General features: G+C 39.0%; 2 protein-coding genes across 2 annotated transcripts; both read left to right on the top strand.

Annotated features, from left to right (window-relative positions):
- Positions 1-2,567: 2,567 nt before the first annotated feature.
- On the top strand, positions 2,568-5,452 carry slc18a3b (solute carrier family 18 member 3b). The gene has a single exon (XM_044178028.1). It carries the CDS (start codon positions 3,136-3,138, stop codon positions 4,702-4,704), a length of 1,569 nt encoding a protein of 522 aa, XP_044033963.1. The 5' UTR covers positions 2,568-3,135; the 3' UTR covers positions 4,705-5,452.
- A 684-nt stretch (positions 5,453-6,136) lies between these two features.
- LOC122867343 (choline O-acetyltransferase-like) lies at positions 6,137-19,486 on the top strand. The gene is made up of 15 exons (XM_044178027.1): positions 6,137-6,340; positions 6,958-7,066; positions 8,582-8,773; positions 9,501-9,619; positions 11,303-11,356; positions 11,550-11,730; positions 13,078-13,255; positions 13,382-13,551; positions 13,628-13,728; positions 13,836-13,964; positions 14,070-14,192; positions 14,300-14,441; positions 14,700-14,762; positions 15,924-16,061; positions 17,141-19,486. The coding sequence occupies exons 2-15, from the start codon at positions 7,022-7,024 to the stop codon at positions 17,405-17,407; spliced, it is 1,902 nt and encodes a 633-aa protein (XP_044033962.1). The 5' UTR covers positions 6,137-6,340; positions 6,958-7,021; the 3' UTR covers positions 17,408-19,486.
- Positions 19,487-21,556: the final 2,070 nt, after the last annotated feature.

Here is a 21,556-nt window from a genome sequence, read left to right as displayed (position 1 = left end):
TCCTAGAAACAAAATCGAGGACAAGACCTCCTCAATGATCGCAACAGCCCTGAAGAACATATTATGATTTTAATTTCCAAAACAGTAAAAAAAAAAAACAACAACAAAAAAAACATATAACATTAGTCAGTACAGCTTACAATTATCATTCTGAAACTCTTAAAGTTATAGATTTTGGAGTAAGCAACATAAATGCTGTTAACTGCAGCTGGATTAGATGTCTACAAAAATCAAAATGCATAAGGACTTTTAAAACGAGGATTATGTTTGAAGAGCACTTTATCTTACACCAACTGATGATCTTTTTAAGTGCACAAGATCTGCTGCTGAGTTATGATTTGAGAAAGAAAACAAACGGAGCATAACAGACTTTACTGAGTAAAAGTGGAAGCACAGAGGTCAATTAAGAGAAACATTGTTTGCATAGACTCCCAGCTTAATGATCAACTTTGTATTGGCCCAATAAGCACAATGGTTGATGTTTATGTTATATAATACTTTCAGAATCATGATGAGTTTGTCCTCTCACCGTCATGTAAAAGATAATCCAGGTCAAAGGTGAGAGCTACTTATCAGAAAAGTATAGTTCAGAGTAAGCCCTACATGATTTCTCGTTCACCATGGTTAATTTATATTTATATTTTAACACAACCACAAACCGTGCCAAAGATGTGACATATCTCCTGTGGATTTTTCTTAAAATCATTTTAAAGGGTTGTGGCCAGAGTTTAATCTGGATTAGATGATATTTGCGTCACTAGCCTTTAGGCAGCCTTTCTTCTGGTCTCATTTATTAAACCTCTCGTATCGCCTTCACATCAGAGGCCAAGTCACCTTCCATATCTCAACCCAGAGGACAAAGCTGACACTCTGAACTCCTGCGGACGCTGCCAAATTACTAAAATGAGTTAGCAGAGATTATCCATGTAGTCACATGTTTGCATCTCGTATGAAATCTGTATATATATATATATATAAAAAAACTAACGTGGCTGCAGCATAAGACTATAATATAAAAAGTGCTTATCTAATGCCTGCTGCTGTGCCAAGCCTCACTCATTAGTGAAATTGGGTAGCTATTTCCTGTGGTGTGTTAATCCTCCTCTTGGTGTATTTTCTACATCAAATCATCCACTGAGCACACTGGAAACACTCCTCCACTCTCACTGTAATCATCCTTGTGTTGATATTTTTTTTATGGCACCAGAAAACATTATTTATTTATTCATAAACTTAGCTTTGATCATATTACTTGGTTGTTGTCTTGTGTCAGAAAAAGAAGGTTCCAGTCCTGTGTTTTGAATTTTGGTAGGAGCTACCCATAGACGTTTCATAGTTGGATCATGGATTACACATTTATTATTTGCAAGTCTTCGCCGCCCTCTGCTGGCAATTAATAGATGTAGTTAAGAAATGAATAAAATAAATGAATAAGCAAGACTTTTATAATTTTAACATGATTCTGATTTTATTATGGTGATTTTTAGACCATAATAAAATAAACTAATCCAAATAGGAATATAACTTTAGGAGACAAAAAGAATAATAAATAAAGTGAAATCATGAGAAAGGTATCTAATCTTAATCTGAAACTGTTATGATACCATTAGGTTACAGTGGTTGTAATGATGTAAATAATTTTGTTATTTTTTAATTTGATGGACAATATGACTGTGGTAATGGGATGATTTTATGGGTATTGTGTGTGCTTGTAGATTTTCACCACAAGGTGTCGCCTGTGTCTTGTATTAAATTAAAAAGGGCACCCAAATTCCCCGTACTGTCTGGTACGATTTCATCTCAGGACATAAGGACATGCTGCGTGCAATAGTTTTTTATTTTAACACACAGTTTTATTATTGTTGTTATTTAAATATTTAGATTCCTTGGCTAAATTCTAATGAAGTGAGTAGTTTTGTGAATGAAAAACTCCTCTTCTGCCTTTCATGTTTGTGTGTGGTGACGGTCCACAGACTCGTGGTGCTGAAATCGCTTCAGCTCCTGCGGCAGTGGTTCGTTTATGAGCGCATGTCTGATACACAGTGTTTGTAGGAATTCAAAATTTTAAAAGCTCAGATTGTAAACTACAAACTTAACCTTAAGCAGCTAATGAATGTTCTGACATGAATATTTTATTAAGCTTCAACACCGTGTGACTAATATTTGAAATTCCAAAAACACACACACACACACATATATATATATATATATTATACTGGGTAGCGAGAAGTGACTTTATTGTTGTTTTATGTTTTATGTTTGTGGTGTTTCTTTAGATTTATATATAAGCTAAGAACATGTACCCACACACACACACATTGGATAGATTTTCTTTAGTAAAGATTTACTACTGCAGATACATCAGCTGTGCGTGTGCGCATATGTCTATGAATGTATACAGGAACATTGAAGAATGTCTTCCTTAACACCAAAGTCAAGAGTCACACTGGACATTAAGAATAAGAAAGCCTTTTTTTCCAGGCTCTTGGTCGTGATGTGGTGCTCACTGGCTCTCATTGGTTGAAGTGATTGCTGCCATGGTTGGAAATGAACATAAAAGAGGCAAGTGGCGAAGGGATCCACTTGGGGGCAAGCTGGTGATGCGTCATAGCTCTTGGTGAAAAGAGGAGACAAAAAAGGGACTAAAATAGCGCTGAACCTGTGGGTTAATGTGCACCAATGGCCACGAAGTCACCCGTGGTCCTAGAGCTGAGCGCTAAAGTGCCACAGGTGATATGTATGGACACAGAGCTGAGAGACTTTGAGCGTCCGAGGTGTTGCAAATAAGTAACAAAAATCGCTCCAAACTAACTTTGCCATGTAAGATTAGCGGCCGAAACTTCTGCACGGTGCAGAAATTCTACGATTTCACCACGTCACTTCTCGGGAGATCATGAAACAACATCGGATGTGGCTGAGGCGAGGACAAGTTGAGGAAGCTGAGGAAAGCCATCTTCACCGATGAAGCAGCCAAGTTCCTCTTCGCCTCTCCCTTTACGCACAGGCGAGGTGAGGACGGAGAGCATCACATCAATGTAGAGAAAACACCAATGAGTCATCCGAGGTGTTGAAAGATCGCAGCAGACGAGAGAAGCACAATTACAATTTTTAAATCGATTTTTTTTAAAGCACACCATGGATGGAGAAGGAGGATCATCCGGACTGGTCAAATCAGCCGCCGTAAAACTGTCCGAGATGGGCCAAAGAACCAAGCAGTTAGGCACCGCGATGAAGGATCCTCACCAGCAAAGACGGATCATATTAGTGATTGTTTGCGTGGCTCTCCTGCTGGACAATATGCTCTACATGGTAATCGTGCCAATTATTCCAGACTATCTTGCTGAGCTGGAGAGTGAGCAGTCAGAGCACGTCCACTTAGTGATGCACCCCAACTCTTCAGCCAACAGCACAAGCCAAGACAAAAGCATCAAGGACAATTTAGATGTTCAGATAGGAGTACTTTTTGCATCTAAAGCCATCCTGCAGCTGTTAGTTAACCCGCTGTCGGGAACTTTCATAGACCGGGTTGGATATGACATTCCACTTTTAATTGGACTGACTGTTATGTTCGTGTCCACCTGCATATTTGCTTTTGCGGAGAACTATGCCACGCTCTTTGTGGCCAGAAGTTTGCAGGGTCTGGGGTCTGCTTTCGCGGACACCTCTGGAATCGCGATGATAGCTGACAAATACACGGAGGAGTCAGAGAGAAGCACGGCGCTGGGCATTGCTCTGGCGTTTATCTCTTTTGGGAGCCTGGTGGCGCCTCCTTTCGGAGGCGTCTTGTACGAATTTGTGGGCAAGAAAGTGCCCTTCATCGTGCTCGCCTGCATTTGCCTGGCGGACGGCTTTCTGCTGCTGACAGTGATCAAGCCGTTCTCCAACAGGACTAGAGAGAACATGCCAGTCGGCACCCCCATATACAAACTCATGATTGACCCGTACATAGCTGTGGTGGCCGGGGCGCTGACAGTGTGCAACATCCCCCTGGCTTTTCTAGAGCCCACCATAGCCAACTGGATGGAGACCACCATGCACTCCACTCAGTGGGAGATGGGACTCACCTGGCTCCCAGCCTTCTTCCCGCATGTCCTCGGTGTGTACATAACAGTTAAATTGGCAGCAAAGCATCCAAATTTGCAGTGGTTCTACGGAGCGTTAGGTATGGTTATCATAGGAGCGAGCTCCTGCACAGTCCCTGCATGTAAAACTTTTGGGCAGCTCATCGCCCCGTTGTGCGGCATTTGTTTTGGCATTGCACTGGTAGACACTGCCCTGCTGCCAACACTTGCGTTTTTAGTTGACGTGCGTCATGTTTCAGTGTATGGAAGTGTTTATGCTATAGCAGATATTTCCTATTCTGTCGCATATGCTATGGGTCCTATAGTAGCCGGTCAGATAGTGCACACTCTCGGGTTTGTACAACTTAATCTGGGCATGGGCCTTGTCAATGTGCTTTACGCACCAGCCCTGCTGCTGCTGCGCAACGTGTGCCAAATGAAACCGTCCTTCTCAGAGAGAGATAACCTGTTAGAGGAGGCTCCGCAGGGGCTGTACGATACTATCAAGATGGAGGAGAGGAGAGCTAAAAAGAAGGGCTACAGTTCGGCTGGGAATTTCTTGTCAGTAGATGAAAATGGGTTTGACCCCTTCAGAGCACAGCGGTCCTTGTCAGAGGAGTCGTCCGGTCCGGAGTACACTTAGACCGGCCACACTCTGACCCCCCCCCCATCCCCGAAACATTCCCCCTGAAGAGGTTATAGTCTAGTAATTTAAACTTTTATGTAAGTACCGATGTGCAATATAAACACCCAATCACCAAAATCAAGATTGTGTGACACGTTTTCCAAAGTTTATCTTTTCTTTTGACTGTGATTTCATTGTGTCGAACAAGTCTATGTAGCGTTTGTCATGGACGTGTAACTGGAGTTTTTGTGAGAGATTTATCAGCTACTGTTGAATTTGTGTGTATCACTGAGTATTGTAAAAAGATATAAATAGATAAATGTGCGTACAAGATTATATGGGACCAACTATAAGCAGCACATTTCCCCCCTTACACAAAAATAGCCTATATTTTTAGTCTGAGGAAACTTTTTTACTTGCACATCAAAGGCCTGATTTCCTTTATAGGTTGTTAAAAAAATCGTGAATTTCAATTTTGTAACAAGTGGGCCTGTTTGTTATTTATTTTTATTTCAGATGTTTTTTGTTGTTTGAAATTAAATGTATCATAATAAATGGATTTTGTACATATGTGGATATATGCACAATGTAAATTGTTAAAACATACGTGGACCTCTACAAAGTGTGTGTGTTTGTGCGTGTGCGCGCGCGTGTATGTCTGAAACATTTTGTCAAGATGTAGCTAATGAAGTCAGTGTCCTTCAGATGAACAAATATGTATTCATTTATCAACTGTCGTTTTAATAAATCTCTGTTTGGATCTGTGTGACGGTGGTGATTTCATTCTGTTTTCAAGCATCAAATAAATAAAACAAATAAGTGTGGAACTTATTTCGTTGGAAATATAATTCATTTAAATAATAAAAGTGGTTCAATTCCACATTGCTCTTCAAGAAATAAAATCCCATGATAGAAAAAGACAAATCTAACTTTATTATGTATGAAAGGTGAGAAAAATATAAAACATCCTGTGATGTAATGAAAAATAATGACTCATAAGTGTAATTCATACTTTTGATTTCCACAAGTTACAGCTCCCTCACGGTGTACAATCAAGCACACCCAGAAAGGACATAGGGAGCGCACATTAGCCACAATATGAAAACAAAAAGATATATAAATGAACAGATCCAAGTGCGCAATAGTATAGAAAATTAGGCTACAGCTGCAAAACAGATTCATTTTCCGGCCAAGTGCATCCCGTATTGTCTAAAGTCAGGCTGACAAACTCTGCAGAAAGCGTAGGACTTAAATCTGAACAGCAACTGTCATTTCTGTCAACCCGCCGGGACCATCACAGGACCTATGAATGACACCAAAACCCGACTCTCCCTCCTTTTTTATATATTAAAATTATTATCGGATGTGGGCAGGGGGTGAAACAAGCTGTTAGATAATATGTTCCGCGAATAGATTTCGATGGGAGGAGTTTCTTGCCTCAAGGGGGTAGGTAGACGCAAACACCTTCAGCATCTTTTCCAAGGCGCGCTTTAATGTGGAGTCACAGCCTTATGGCGAGGCGAGGGGACGGGGGAGCAGTCCGGCGCCAACACGGAGCTCTACGCTAATATGGGTTTTCACGGCGTGGACGTGGGAGGACTTCCATGTGAACTTCCACACACTTCTCTGACCTCCTGAGTGGTGCACTGATCAGGTAAGGTAACTTTTTTCATTTTCAAAAGGTTTTTTTGTGTCTAGTACAAACGTATTATCCACTGTATGAGCCTCTTTGTTGCACAGCGAGGAAGATTATTCATCTTAAAAACTAATTTAAGCTACATAAAAGTCCACTTTACTCTGAAAGGAATTTAGAAAAGTTTTATGATTGTTAATCATTTCACTTGTTTTCAATAAAACCAACTTGCATCCAATGATACAGAATTATCTACAATTTTATTTATTTATTTATTTTGTTGCCAAGATATTGGCACTGTTTTATTAAAATGCTTTAAAAGTGAAACAGCACTGACAATAAGTACAAATGTTCTTCCTTTATTGGCTAAAATGTTCATTTGTTTGAAAAATTGAGCTTTTAACACTGAAATAGAGATGAAATGAGTTTTTGAGATGCATATCTCTTTGCAGTGGTGAGCGATGAGGCACAGCTGGAATTCAAGGACATGCAGCAAATTGCATTAGGCTGCAAAATGATGAAGCATGGAAGCCTGCTGGTTCACTTTCAGACAGCACTATGCAGCTCCATTGCTCAGTAGGCCTAATTCTATTTACTGTATTTTTTCTTTCTCAAATGTCTTAATATGGTTCGTGCAGGGAAGGCTGACCGTCTCTAGAGGGTTTCCACAGTATTTCCCCTTGACTGGACTGGAGTGCAAAGATGCCAATCTTGGAGAAAGAGACAGCCAGAGACCGAGACAGCCAAGTATGTAAAAGCATGTCATTGTTTCTATGGTGAAAGTGTTTTTCATTACATCAGCACTCATTCCGTATCTTCACTTTTTAGAAGGTTTTAATACTGAGCGCTGTCGCTGTCCAAGGTGCTGAAGGTGGCAAAGTAATTGCTGAATTTAAGCACCACGGACAGCGACAGCTTCATTTACGTTAACTGACCGCTAGGGGCGAAAATTATAGCAGGCCGTTCATCTTTCAGGGGTGCAAAACCTCATTCCAGACATTGACAGTCAGTGGTTAAATGTAACAAAGTAAGTTTTATCGAGTACTGTACTTAAGTACAAATGTGATGTACTTGTAGTTCAGTATTTCCATTTTATGCAACTTTATACTTCTACTCCACCACTGCTCAGACAAATATTGTACTTTTTACTCCATTACATTAGTCTGACAGCTATAGTTACTAGTTACTTTGCAGATTACAATTTTTCATACCCTTTCTGTCCAGTGGAAACCACGTATCTCCACATTTGATTTTGAATTTGAATTTTTCCTTTATGGGTTTGAAAAAATAACTTCTTAAGATAAATAAACTATTTAAAAACCATTTTGGATTAGCTGGAAAATGCATCACCACAAAGCTGAAAACAGGGCTGTTTTTCTGAGCTCATGGAAACTTGACTTTTTAGAGATACATGATTCTCACAGGACAGCGACGCTACAAACATATGATGATTTTATAGAATATGATGCATTAAACTACCCAACAGTATATAAAGTATTTAAAATTAGTTCAACCTTAAACATCTGCAGCAGTAACATGCAACATACACATTAATGCAGCAGTAATATTAATCCAAAAACATCATATATAATAGTAAAACACTGACAGGGAACATTTTACTGCAGAATAAGTACTTTTATTTTTAATACTTTAAGTAAATTCTGCTGATAATACATACTTTTACCTTCGTAAGGTTTTGAATGCAGGACTTTTACTTGTAGTGGAGTATTTTCACAGTGTGGTGCTGCTACTTTTACTTAAGTCAAGGATCTGAATACTGATGGATTATATTATAATGGAGTTTGCATTTTGTTTACTGTGGTTTGATCAGCTTTGAATTGACTTCCCAAAAAAAAAAATCTGCACTTTCCTCATTTCCAGGAATCCACGGCTAGATAACTTATTTTACAATTCCAATGTACTGGTCAATATTAACATCTTGGGTTACTAACAGTACCATTATGCAAATGATCAAACATCAGAGAGAAAAGATTATGAATTAAAAATTTCCATCCTTAAAAAACAAGAATGTTTTCAAGTCCCAAAGCCTTGTGGGACTTGAAAACACTCGAAGCATTTATGATGAATTATTAACTCAGGTTCTAATAATAAAACCATGAAGAAAAGATGTGAGGGAATTACCCCTTTAACTAATGAACCCTCAGTGAATCAGGGGAAGGCCATAAAAATGCTGAACAGCTGCTGTCCTTTCATTTCTCGTTATGAGTATTAATATCAATCTGTTGTTTTTTATGACATCAGGTGTTGCCAAAGGTCCCTGTGCCACCACTTAAACAAACCCTCGACACGTACTTGAAGTGTGTCCAACACCTGGTAAAGGAGGAGCAGTTTCAGAAAACAAAGGCCATCGTGGAGAAGTTTGGGGCTCCTGGAGGTGTCGGAGAGGTTCTCCAGAAGAAGCTTCTAGAGAGAAGTGACAAGACAACCAACTGGGTAAACTCTCAGATCTACAAGATAAAAAACACTGCTGCTCTTTGCTGTTGGTGCATTAACTGGGAAAAAGACAGAAAAAAGCCCAAATCCTACTCAGTTTCCCCCTGTATCAATAAAGATTTTTTGTTTTTATTAGTCTTTAAGAGTAGTTGGATGTGTTTCTCCTTTGTACCTTTTTCTAGTTCATCAAACGTTCATTTGGAAACCTCAGTACAGTCATTGCAAAATCATTGTCTAATGAATTTTCTTCAGTCAATATACTTTTCATATCATTCATTATCATTTTTATCCAATTCATTCAATTTGACCTTTTACAATACGTAATAATCGAACTCTGCTCTTTTTAGTCTGACAGTAAGAATGAAAATTGCCTCAGAATTTAGTCTCTGTCTAAAGTAATATATAACCCATTCATAGAAGTGTTGGAAAAAGTGAAACACCTGGCGATAAAGATTTATTGGAGCCTCTGCTCGTCCTTTGTTGCTTCAGTCTCTCCTCCTGCATCTGGGTGATCGGTCACTCCACATCTCATCCAGCTCGGTGAAATCTATCACACTCCCACTCTCACACAGACTCTCTCCCACTCTCCTTTTTCATCTGGCAGTGATACACCATAATGGTTTTTTACTCCGTTGCACACAGGTCTCAGCTCTGAAAGTAATAACTTGAGTCCAAAATGCTTAAGGAACCAACATTTCTCAAAAAGTCTCTCTGTGTTTTTATTTAGGTCTATGACTACTGGCTAGAGGACATGTACTTGAACAACAGGTTGGCCCTACCGGTCAACTCCAGTCCTGTCATGGTGTTTCCTAAGCAGACATTCAGAGATCATAAAGATGCCCTCAGGTATGTGCTGGATTTGTTTTTGTTCAGACTCTGACAGAAACTACTACTGCTACCTGTGTAGGTCAAAAAAAGAAGAGCAATTAAAAAGAAAACCTTGTCCTATCACTTTGTACTGAAAAAACAGCTATTACAATATGATTAACAATATGAAAAATATGTATCTGCAACAGAACATCTAGATTTTAGCAGCAAGTATTTCAGCCATGTAAACTTCTGAGGTAAAAGTCAGGTTTTGGATTGAGTCACCTGATCAAAGTGAAAGGGCTGAATGATCATACAGGGAAAGAAAAATATTTCTCTTGTGACAGCATCCAATCAAAACAGAATACAATTATTTTCATCATCGATTCATCTCACGATTATTTTCTCAATAACCGATTTGTCCAAAAAATGTCAGAAAATAGTAAAAATTTCCCACCACAGTTTCCCACAATTAAAGTTGAGTTGCTTGTTTTGTCTGACCAACAGTCCAAAACCCAAAGATATTGAGTTTACATTCACATAAGACAAAGAAAAGAAGCAAGTCTTCACAACTGAGGAAGCTGGAACTTTTAAAATGGTTTGCCTTATAATTGACTTAAATAATACTTGACTATCAAAGTAGTTGCAGATTAATTTTCTTTTTGTTTCAGCTCTTTTGGAAACCCTCTTTCTCCCTTATTGCTGTTACTCTGTACCTGCATCTAAAACCAACAAGCCGAATGGTTATGGAACATTCTTTGACAACTTTGAAGTCATTTTGGGAAATGTAGGAAATCTGAAACTTAAGTAGAAGTACAGAAATTCAGCAAGTTCCACCGAAAATGTAAATCACAATACCTCACATCACATAACTCCCAGAATGCACTGAACACCACAGATTGTTGTTTGCAGATTGCTTGAGAGTATCTGAGGGTCAAGTTCTCAAAAGCACTTTAAGTGAAAACATCCACTAAACGGCAAAGGTCAACAAGGTTGAATACAACCATAATGCAACACCATCACTAACAATACAAAGTACACAGTATATCACTCAGTTCTGTAGCCACTGACAGGGTTTATGTCCTTCTCAGCAGGCATAGACTCAGATTAAGATCTGAATGACTGAAGGTCTGAAAATCAGTTGCATCATGTCTTTGCCAGATCTCTGCCCGCTTATTAAATAAGCCGTGGTCCACCAGACATTACACCAGTCAGTCCAGCCCTGTAACTCAACATTAGCTTTTGTCAGCTCTTGCTGCACTAACTGAATATGTCCAGAGCACCCCAACATGGTAATCTATTGACACAGGCACTTATTAGATTGGGAGTGACAGGACCAAGCTCTCCACAGAGACTGCTAGTCAGGCCTCATTTAGGGGTGTGGTGCACTGCGGCCGCCTCCTTTGTATTGATCTGGCTTTGAACGTAATAACATCAAGACAAATGACATACAACATAAGACCTGACAAGGCTCTGTGTTTCCCTATTTGCTCACACCGCCCGCCCACTCACATACAGACTGGCTCTCTCTCTCTCACTAACACAGATAAACACACACAGCTCGCCCACCTAGTAACTTACCATAATGTGATTACTGTTAGTCCTTTGAGAGATGAGAGTATATCTAATTATAATCACTGGCCAGTCCGCTGTGCATGTTCAGTGTTTTATGACAAACTCTGCGCCCTGTTTTTTAAATTTCAAACTTCTCACTCTTTTAAGATTTGCTGCTCGTCTCATTAAAGGAGTGTTGGACTATAAGGCTCTCATTGATGCGTAAGTGTAACCTGTAATGGATTACCTGTCACCCTGCACCCTCAGTGTCCACCTGCATGTCCTACACCTCATCTATGTTATCTCTGCAGAGTAAAGTCAGTGAATATAAGACGAAAATAAAATGGAATATAATAATAAGTGATAAACTGAGAATCTTCAGAGGTAATTTGATGTGCGTAATAACATCTCTCAGGCGAGCGCTGCCAGTGGATTTTGCTCGAGGCCAGCTAGCTGGGACCCCTCTGTGCATGGAGCAGTACTACCGCCTCTTCACCTCCTACCGCTACCCGGGGGTAAAGACAGACACGCTGAAGGTCCAGATGAACGCAGCCTCCTCAGCGCCGGAGCACATCATCGTGGCATGCAAGAACCAGGTCAGGACGCAGGCATATCTATTCTGTCAAGGTGCCATCTTTGAATGGAATGTGTTACAGATATGGGGGTGTGACCATTTACTTTCAACTGAAAAAGTAAAGAGCAAGTAGTATGCATGGCTGCATTTTATAGTTTCAGTATGAAAATACTGTCTTTTTGAAATTGCAAAGTGTAATGCTATCTAGGGATGTTAAAGTGTCTATTTGAATATCTGAAATAACAGACACTGTGGAATGGTCATGTTTGTGTCTTATCTCCCTTTCTGAGCTATAGTGAAGCTGCATGAGGGCAGCAGGAGCTGAGAGAGAGAGAGCAGTCTCCTTTCACAATTCCCAACCAGACTCTCCCAGCTGCCCTGTGAATTTTAACTGGGAGATGTTTCTATTCATAAGACATTGTCCAAAATTTCCAAAGTATGGTGGAAGCTTAATGCTGTGCTACAGTATGTGGATCATATCAACAAAGTTGTTCTTCAGTTACTATTTAGCAAGTTTCAGTACCCCAAACTTAAATAGGAGGAAGACATTTGATTTATAAATGTTGAACATAGTTGCTGTTCTTTTGTATTTATTTATTTTTTACAAAATTGGTGACCATTCATTTTTAAGTTAAGTCACAAGGTCCTAGTTACAGACGCTAAATCTGCATTTTGTGTGTTTCTCAACTGATCATGATTAAAAATTGAGGTTTTACTCCAGTGTTTACAAATTGAGTGTCTAGTCGAGTTTTGTGTGTTTGTTTCTTTAAGACCACACCAGCCCACTCCCACAATCCCCTGCACCAAACCAGCTTGCCTACGATCTGTAGTCTGTGCCAAATTATCTTTAAAGTCCTGACTGATAATCCTCTATAGAAATCCCCATAAATGCATAAAACCCCCGCAACCAACATCTGCAGGTCCAAGGCTACTATTTTGATTACATTTAGTTCACAGACTGTGCCTTTAAATTACCGTGGAAAAAGGCACAGTAAGAGCTCTCACCTGGAAATGGTTCTGGGAGCTATCAATCTGTGGCACATGAGGGCCCGTCCCTATGGAGATACAGGCAGTTAACTAAATTACTGTTAATTGAATCTGCCACTTTGAGAGCTTTGAGTCGCATGTTTAACTGATTGCAGTAGAGGAGCCATATGTTAGGTAGCAATTGGCCATTTTTAACCTCTACCATTACTACTACTGTACTTTTTATCTCAGCTGTTCAAATACTGTACCACAGTAACAATAAGCTCAGATATGAAAGGACTTTTAGCAGACAAGGATGCCATCTAAACACAAGTATTTACTATTACAGTACATTATGGAATAGTTAAGAAACACAAGTTCTATAATCTGTTTTTCTCACTAGTTTTTCGCGTTGGATGTAGTCGCAAACAGCAAGCAACTCAACGAGATGGAGATCTTATCCCAGCTGGAGAAAATCATGAAAATGGCAGAAAACGCTGAAGAGAGATTCCCTCCTCTTGGTATCCTGACATCTGATGGGAGAACAGAATGGGCACAAGCCAGAGATGCATTAATAAAAGGTCTCAGCTCAAATGTTTCTCTTTTTTTATCACTTTCAGAAGTTTTAAAATTGTTTACAGAAAATGTAAACAATTTTCAGACAAATAAACCAAGACATATCCCATCTTCTTCCCTCCTCTATCCAGATCAAGCAAACAAGGACTCTCTGGCCCTGATCGAGAGCTGTCTGTGTGTGGTGTGTCTGGATGAGCCCAGTGGCCTGGGGCCTACTGATACCAACAGGGCCCTGCTGATGCTGCATGGTGGCGGCCGTGAGAAGAATGGGGCAAACCGCTGGTACGACAAGTCACTGCAGGTAGGACTACATTCAAGGCACTTCAATTCTCCATGAATGTAGAGTTTGGTCTGTTAGCTAATCCACCTTCTCTCAGTTTGTTGTAGGAATGGACGGGATATGTGGAGTCGTGTGTGAGCATTCGGCATTCGAGGGAATAGTTCTGGTGCAGTGCTCTGAGTACGTGATGAAATACATGTAAGTCAGCCCATCGCAGAAAGATATAACCATACACTGAATATTGTTGTCTTAATGAATGCTGCTGAGGCCAACAGTGAAGGAAGTGCTGTTGTTGTCCTGAACAGAACAGGGAATCCCTCCAAGATGGCGAGAGCGTCCAGCATGAGAGAGCTTTCTCCTCCAAGAAGGCTGCTCTGGAAATGTAACCCACACATCCAAGGACTCTTAGCAGCATCTGGAGACAGACTCAAGAGGCAAGACCAATACAAACAAACGAACACATAACCATATCCACAAATAATTCCTCTAAGTCTTTCTACAGACATCAGGTCTCATATCTTCTGTGCTTTCTTCCTCAGGCTGGTGAATAATCTTGACATGGATGTTTTCAAGTTCAAAGTTTATGGGAAAGAATTTGCCAAAAAACAGAAGATGAGTCCAGATGCATTTATTCAAGTTGCCTTACAACTTGCATTTTACAAGTACATTCATATTTGTTATCTTCAAATTTTATTAAAGAACTCTTGGCCATTAATATGCTCTTTCAAATATGCTGATATTGCCGTGATCATGTCTATCATATACTCAGATGCCGTGGAAGGCTGGTGTCCACTTATGAGAGTGCGTCCATTCGGCGTTTCCAAGACGGTCGGGTTGATAACATTCGCTCTGCCACCCCTGAGGCTCTGGCCTTTGTGAAATCGATGACAGATGAGAGGGCCACTTTCACCGTGAGTCATTTTTCTCACTTTGACCCCAATTACTGAGTAACTCCCACATTACTGTTCATCACGCCTGCTTAAATGAAACAGGTGCAACCAGCCACCTCGCAGGCCAATCCCAGTGTCCCCATTCAAACAGATGATCTCCCCGCAGATTTAACAGGTCCATGAAAAATGAATTTACTGGCTGTACTGCTCTCTTTTTGTAAAATGTGAAAAATGCCCTGTTAACTTTTTTCTCTAAATTATTTTTCACTTCTCCAACAGGATTCAGAAAAAATTAAACGATTGAGGGATGCAATTAATGCCCAGACAAATTATACAATTGCAGTAAGTATTCTAAAACAGTTTATATATATTTTTTATATATATTTAAATATATAAAATATAATTTATATATTAGTGTGACAGCCAGAAGTAAATATGATGTTAAAATGTTGCTCCACTCTCATGCCTGTATGGTAAATATGAAGCTCAAGCCAGGACACAGTTAGCTTAGCTTAGCACAAAGACTGGAAGCAGAGGGAAACAGCTAGCCTGGCTCTGTCCAAAGGTAATTTTTTTTTGCCTACGAGCACCTCTAAAGCTCACTAATTAACACGTTATATCTCATTTGTTTAATCCATGTGCAAACCGAAGGGTACAAACATCAATTTGTGGTTTTATGGTTTCTTAGCCGGGCCCAGGGACTTAGTGGAGTATTGCCCTCACTGTTAAGTAACCAGAGGAGACTCCAGGAAGTCATTGCACCCGGCCAAGAGACAGTCTGGCACATAAACCCCTGTAAAACCATAATCTGTGGTTTTTACACCTCAGTTTTCGTATGGATTAAACAAACATGATTAAACTTATTAAATAGTAAGCTTTAGAGATGCTGCTAGGCATATTTCTTTAGCCTTTAGACAGAGTCTAATCTGTTTCTCCACTTCCAGTCTTTATGCTAAGCTAAGCTAACTGGCTCCTGGCTGGAACTTCATATTTAACGCATAGATATCAGAATCAGAAATACTTTATTGATCCCAGAGGGGAAACTCTTTTGTTACAGCAGCTCACTATCACATCAGTGCACACAGGGATAGAAGTTCTAAACAAATCAGAATATAATAGATATGAGAGTGGTATAGATCTTCTCATGTAACTCTCACCAAAAAAGTGAATAAGTATTTCCCAAAAATCGTTGTACGAAGTTTGTTTCATCATTATTCACAGAGGGCGGCAGCTGTGGTCAGCTTTTAATGGCAGAAAAAATTAATAAATTAATATATTTTGGGTGGGATATCACTTAAAAGAAATCTTTAAAACTTTAAAGGCACAGTCCACAATAGGTGTTGTATTTCTATTCCACTTATCAGAGTCCACATGGTTTGTGGACCAATTGCAGCCCTTCAGTGAACATGGTCAGAAATCTAATATTATGTGAAATGGTTTAAAAAGTACTGTACACAAAACAAGGACTGGGCCTGTAAATCATTAGCAAAAAATATTTTTCAGGCTATTACAGGAATGGCAATAGACAATCATCTGCTCGGGCTTCTGAGGATCGCAAAGGAGCTCAACATGGAGAAGCCAGAGATCTTTTGTGATGACACGTATTTGGCCAGTAACCAGTTCATCCTTTCTACCAGTCAGGTAACATGTGATCCCATTCTATTCTAACATATAATGTTTTGTTTTTTTCACTTGAAATTATTGCTTTAATGTCTCTGCTCATGATTGACAATGGACATGAAGTACAGTAAATGTACACATACACATACTTCCCCAGAATCCTGACTCATCAAGTTCCACATTTGACTTGCTTCAGGAAACGTGCTCTGATGAAACAGAGGGACAAAAAGAGAAATATGAATTGGCTTTAGAGCTATCATTTGATGAAAATAGAGAATACAGAGGAGGTACTGTTGAGGAAATACTGGTGCTGATAATATTCTGTTGCTTTGCATATAATCTATCCTTACTTCCTCCTCTTGTGAGCAGAGGTACAGTGATAGGAAAACACCTTCAGCCACTGCAACAAAAATAGATATACATACATACTAAGATTCCTATTTGAGCATGATTAAGCTGTGAAAGGAGATATAGTTCTTGGAGCCCAGGAATAGTTCCTCTACTTTTTCACTACCTGACCATGAATTACAAGAAGATGGAGATCAACCAGGTTCCATTGAAAGTCCACACTGACTTTTAAACTGTTGTACTTGCCGAGAAAGATAACCAGACTGCCATCTCCATATTTGTTGCCACCTGAAATCAAGCCTGCTAATGGTGTGTTTTCTGCAAATTTAACACAGTTGTGTGTATATATTTCAAGATGAGGCTTAGTTAATTAATCGATCAACAAAAAATGTATATTTTGGGTAATTTATCAAGAAAAAACGGCAACCATTTGCTTGTTCCAACTTGTCAGATGTGGGGATTTGCTGCTTTTTCTGTTTTACATAATTGCAAACACAATATCTTTGTGTTTTGGACTATTGGTTAGACAAAATAAGCCATTTGAAGGCTTTGGAACTTGTAATGAACGTTTTCTCTATGTTCTGGCAGTTTATAGACTAAATGCTTAATTAGAAAAAGAATCAACAGATTAAGCAATAATAAAAATAGCTAGTTGCAGCCCCTATCCGATAATTTTTTTCTTAAATACTAAACAAATCGTTCTCTTGACTAGCTAAACTGGTCTAACCCAGACTGTGTCCTCTTGTATCCAGGTCCCTACCACAGTGGAAATGTTCTGTTGCTACGGCCCCGTAGTGCCCAACGGCTATGGCGCCTGTTACAACCCGCAGTCAGACCACATCATCTTCTGTGTGTCTAGTTTCTGGGAGAACACAGAGACGAGCTCTGCCGTTTTCGTCAAAGCCCTGAACGAGGGCCTGCTGGAAATCAGGGACCTGTGCAACAGAGGCAGCACTGCAGTTACCAAACTGTCTGATAGCAGCCAGGGAGCCAGCCAGCCTCATAAACCAGGGAAGTAAGCCATACTGAGAGATTACGCCAACTCAACTGCTCCACTTAACATTCTTAGACTTTAACTTTAGACTCAGTAGTCAAGATGTCTTTGTGTGTCTTTGTTGTCTGTGCAATAGTGTTCCTTTAACAACAAAATACAAAGCCTTAAAGTTCATATACTGTATGTAAATATAAAAAAATGTGAATGAAAACTAGAAAACATTTTTGTTTTGGATGTGTGTACACATCAGAATGCTTTCGGTCCCAACACTGAACCCGCTTTACTCGGTAGACTGAGATTAACTGGTCTGCTGCCTTTAGGAAACTGAAGCCATGCCTGCTTTGTAGCACTGATGTGAGGGGCAACTCCTCTATCAGAGTGAATCAACTGAGTGATCCAAATGTATATTTTATACATATAGAGTAGTAATGTAATGTACATGACAGGATTCTGTAACAAAAAAAAAAAAAAACTAAAGTATATTTAAGTGACTAATAACAATCATGACATCCTGTAAATGTGATCCTGCCAGCCTGTTTCACTTTGTGTGTGCCATCATGTTAACAAACTGGATCAGTTATACTATAAGATCTATTTTAATGTGCTAAAGTTATTCTATTGACACCATAAGGTTGCCAAAGAGGTTGTGTGTATGCGAAGTCGTCTGATGAGGCACTTTAAGATATTCATATAAAAATATGAATGAATAAATGTACTGTAAACGTTAAATGACTGGTTATAAATGATGTGTGTAGAGGGAAAACATATGATATGGTTTCAGTGGCACATTTGAAGTAATCTAGTTATACTGTAGGTATGTGTTCTATATTATAGCAATAGTTAATAAGTGTAGTGTAATGAACAGTGCTACTTTGTAAGCAAAATGCAGTCCAGTGGTGACTGAGGCAAACCACTGTGTTCATGTGTATATAGTGATATAAACTGCACTTAGAGGTAGAATGAGGGTAGGGATTTATTGTTGTACTGTAGGTACTGTGCAATAACACAATAGCAGGTGCATTGACTGTATATGTGCAATTTACTAAATCAGTTCATTAGATGCATGGCGCTTATGTCATATCAAATTAACTATGGTTGCTATTTTTGATACTCAGCAATATCAGAAATTATCGGTAACGTTAGAATGAATTACAGCAATCTACATCATGCATGCTGTTTTGGTCAAAAAATGTCCATTCAAAGCGTACTGTGACTTGGATTCTTGTGGGTCTTGTTTCAATCTGCGATGGTTCATGTAACAGCAAATTGAATAAGTGGTCTTTAACTGTGAAAATGTGAGGATATTTGTTCTATCGTGTCCAGAAGGCACTTGTTTGTTATGTATCTATCTATCATCAGCCAAAGTGAATGTGATCCATGTAGATGATTTCAGAATCCATGTCAAGAAAAGACTACAAGCAACACACATGCATGTTTATTCTTACATACTAACTGTATTTTTATATGTTCACATGAAAAGATTATATAATGATATAGTAAAATACTGGTGAAGGTTACACATAAGTAACAAAAATGCCTTAAAACAAAGTGATGCAAATGGTTTTCCACCATTCCTGCCAGATGTAATATTCTATAAATGTTTAATGTTTTACCTCCGATGTTAATTTGATCTGTTTCTACTTGGTGTTTGCTGTCTAATTTGAGTGTAGAAGTGTAATGTAGAAGAATGTAATATTTGTCATGTATTATTCAGTTGGGGTTCCTTCTGTCTCATACCTAATAATCCCTGTGAGTAAATCCGGCTGTTATATGTACTGTATCACAGCATAATATTAATGTGGCTTGATAACTTAATGTTACACTCATCCATGATAACATTTTTGTGAATGGTAATTAATGTGTAACACGTCGTTGACAGGGAGAATATAGTGTTTTATTAAGTTGTTTAATATTTAATGAATGTTCAGTGAAAACTCATATATTTATCATTATGAAAAAGTAAACAAAAGGCTCATTTATTTTTTTAAGGCTACAACAATATTTTGTTCATAGAAGACATTGCCATTTTAAGCTGTAATAAAACTGTTGTGTAGCAAAAACTGATGCTCAATTCCAGAAATAAAATGAACTTCAAACTATTATATCTAATTGTGTCAGTGTTTTCTGTTAAAATTGAAGTCCCGTCTAGCTAATTTTCCTTAATATATTATTCTCAAATTAGTTTGGTGGCACAGTATGGTATAATGGCCGTTAGGTCATCATAGTAAAAAATCAAATTTTGTGTTGTTGTCTGGGTGTTTAATCAACTTGTGCCTTTTGGTGGGTTACAGCACATAGAGCCTGAATTAAAACAGAACAAACTTTATATGCTCTACTTATGCTGGAAACAAATCCACAGAACAATTTAACAGTACGGCCTGACGGCACTTTGCACTTTCCTGGATTTAGTTACAGTTACATTTCTGAATTCCACATTATTTAGTATTGCTCCAATTAATACAGCCAATCTTGTATGTTGCTGTGCTCTAAAAAAAGAATGGGTACTAACTTATTTAAGTCTACTTACTCTTACTCTTTGTTTCAGTGTGACCGCACTATATACTCTAAACCTGGTTAGAATTACTATGTAGTATGGAATTAGGATGTAGCTCACTACTTGTTTGTACAATATAAAACAAGTTATCTGATGCAGAATGATTATACTTTGAGTCCAAAAGTCCTATAATTACGCCAGTAACTTTTAGATTTCCACACTTAGTCTACAATTACTTTTGTAGTAACATTCAGATGCTGAGGGATGATTCAGTTACAGATGTTGCTCACCTGACTTGAATATCACAATAAAATGGTACATATAAATAGCACAGTCAAACATTTACATGACCCCCAAGAAGTGATAATTTCCGTCTTTGTTTAATCTACGATTAAAATGCCTGGCATTTACCCAAAATTGATTCATCAATTTTAGTTACAAGAACCACAACCAAAGTCACTGATGTTTTCTGATGCTGTGAAAGGTTTGTTTACATCTGTAATGGTTGTTAACACCAAAAGTGAATAAGTAAAACAGTTTGTAATTGTGGCAATGTCACATCCTGAACTAGGATATCATACACACAACAACAAATTTACTCACTTTAATTTCTGTTTTCAAACATAATGCTAAGCTAACATGGCTGGGAAGTAAACCCTAACCACGATGATCAGTCTCAAGTACAACTGTAATTAAAGAAACAACTGGACTCATTTGCATAGGGTTGTCTGTTTGCAGCATGGCCACTTCACTAACACACTCCCAACAGATGGCCTCGTTTCACTGGCATCTGATAAGGTCTTCAGGGAGAGCCCCAAATTTAATTCTCCATTGGTTAAACTACTGAACCAGGAGGTCGACCAAGTGCCCAAAAAACATTAAACATTTAGTCAAGCTTCTATGAACTGGTCCAATTAAATTTGGAATACAAATTGGGATGCAATCATGAATCATGCAGAATCATATGGATTAAACAAACAGTTCAGTGTGTTAGTGGTAACAAGCATAAAGCTGTCCGGTTCAAAGATATTGCTTATCATTGTCTCTCTATTCGGTAGCTGTTTGATTTATCAACTGATGGGTTGGTTGAACTAAATTTGCACAAAATTTGCATTAAAGCACATGAGTAAACAATGCACTGCAATAATTCAGCAAATTCATTTGCAAACAAATATGAAAGACAATGCCAGCATGCAGTTATTTTTCAACAAACACCGGCACCATGTTTAGCCTGGCATAAGCTTTCCTGGGGAGGCAGGGAAGTGTGACACCCCAATATTTGGACCACATGTCTGGTCTCTTTTAAAAAAAATGGCAGTAAAACTGGTGCCTCCTTACAGAGGAGCTCAGTGACCTCTGCCACAGAAATGGGCAAGGCTCCCCGTGAGTCTTCTGGCTCTGCCAGAAGGGAGTTTCAGTTGGGTTCAGGAGTTCCTTGAAATGTTCCTTCCACCACCTGACAATGGCCCCATTTGGAGTCAGTAGTTCTCCTCCCCTTCCAAGATCAATATGGGCAAGGCCCAGCCTCCCCTTCCTGAGTCATCTGACCGTTTGCAAGAACCTCTTTGAGGTCAACCAAGAGCCCTTCTCCATGGCCTCACCAAACTCAACCCACACCCAAGTTTTGCTTCCACGACCACAGAAGCTGCAGTCCTTCTGTCCTCCTAATACCAGTCTGCT

This window comes from Siniperca chuatsi, linkage group LG20 (genome assembly GCF_020085105.1).
Source record: "Siniperca chuatsi isolate FFG_IHB_CAS linkage group LG20, ASM2008510v1, whole genome shotgun sequence".
NCBI classification, from domain to species: Eukaryota; Metazoa; Chordata; class Actinopteri; order Centrarchiformes; family Sinipercidae; genus Siniperca; species Siniperca chuatsi.
This window is presented reverse-complemented; position numbering and strand designations above follow the sequence as displayed.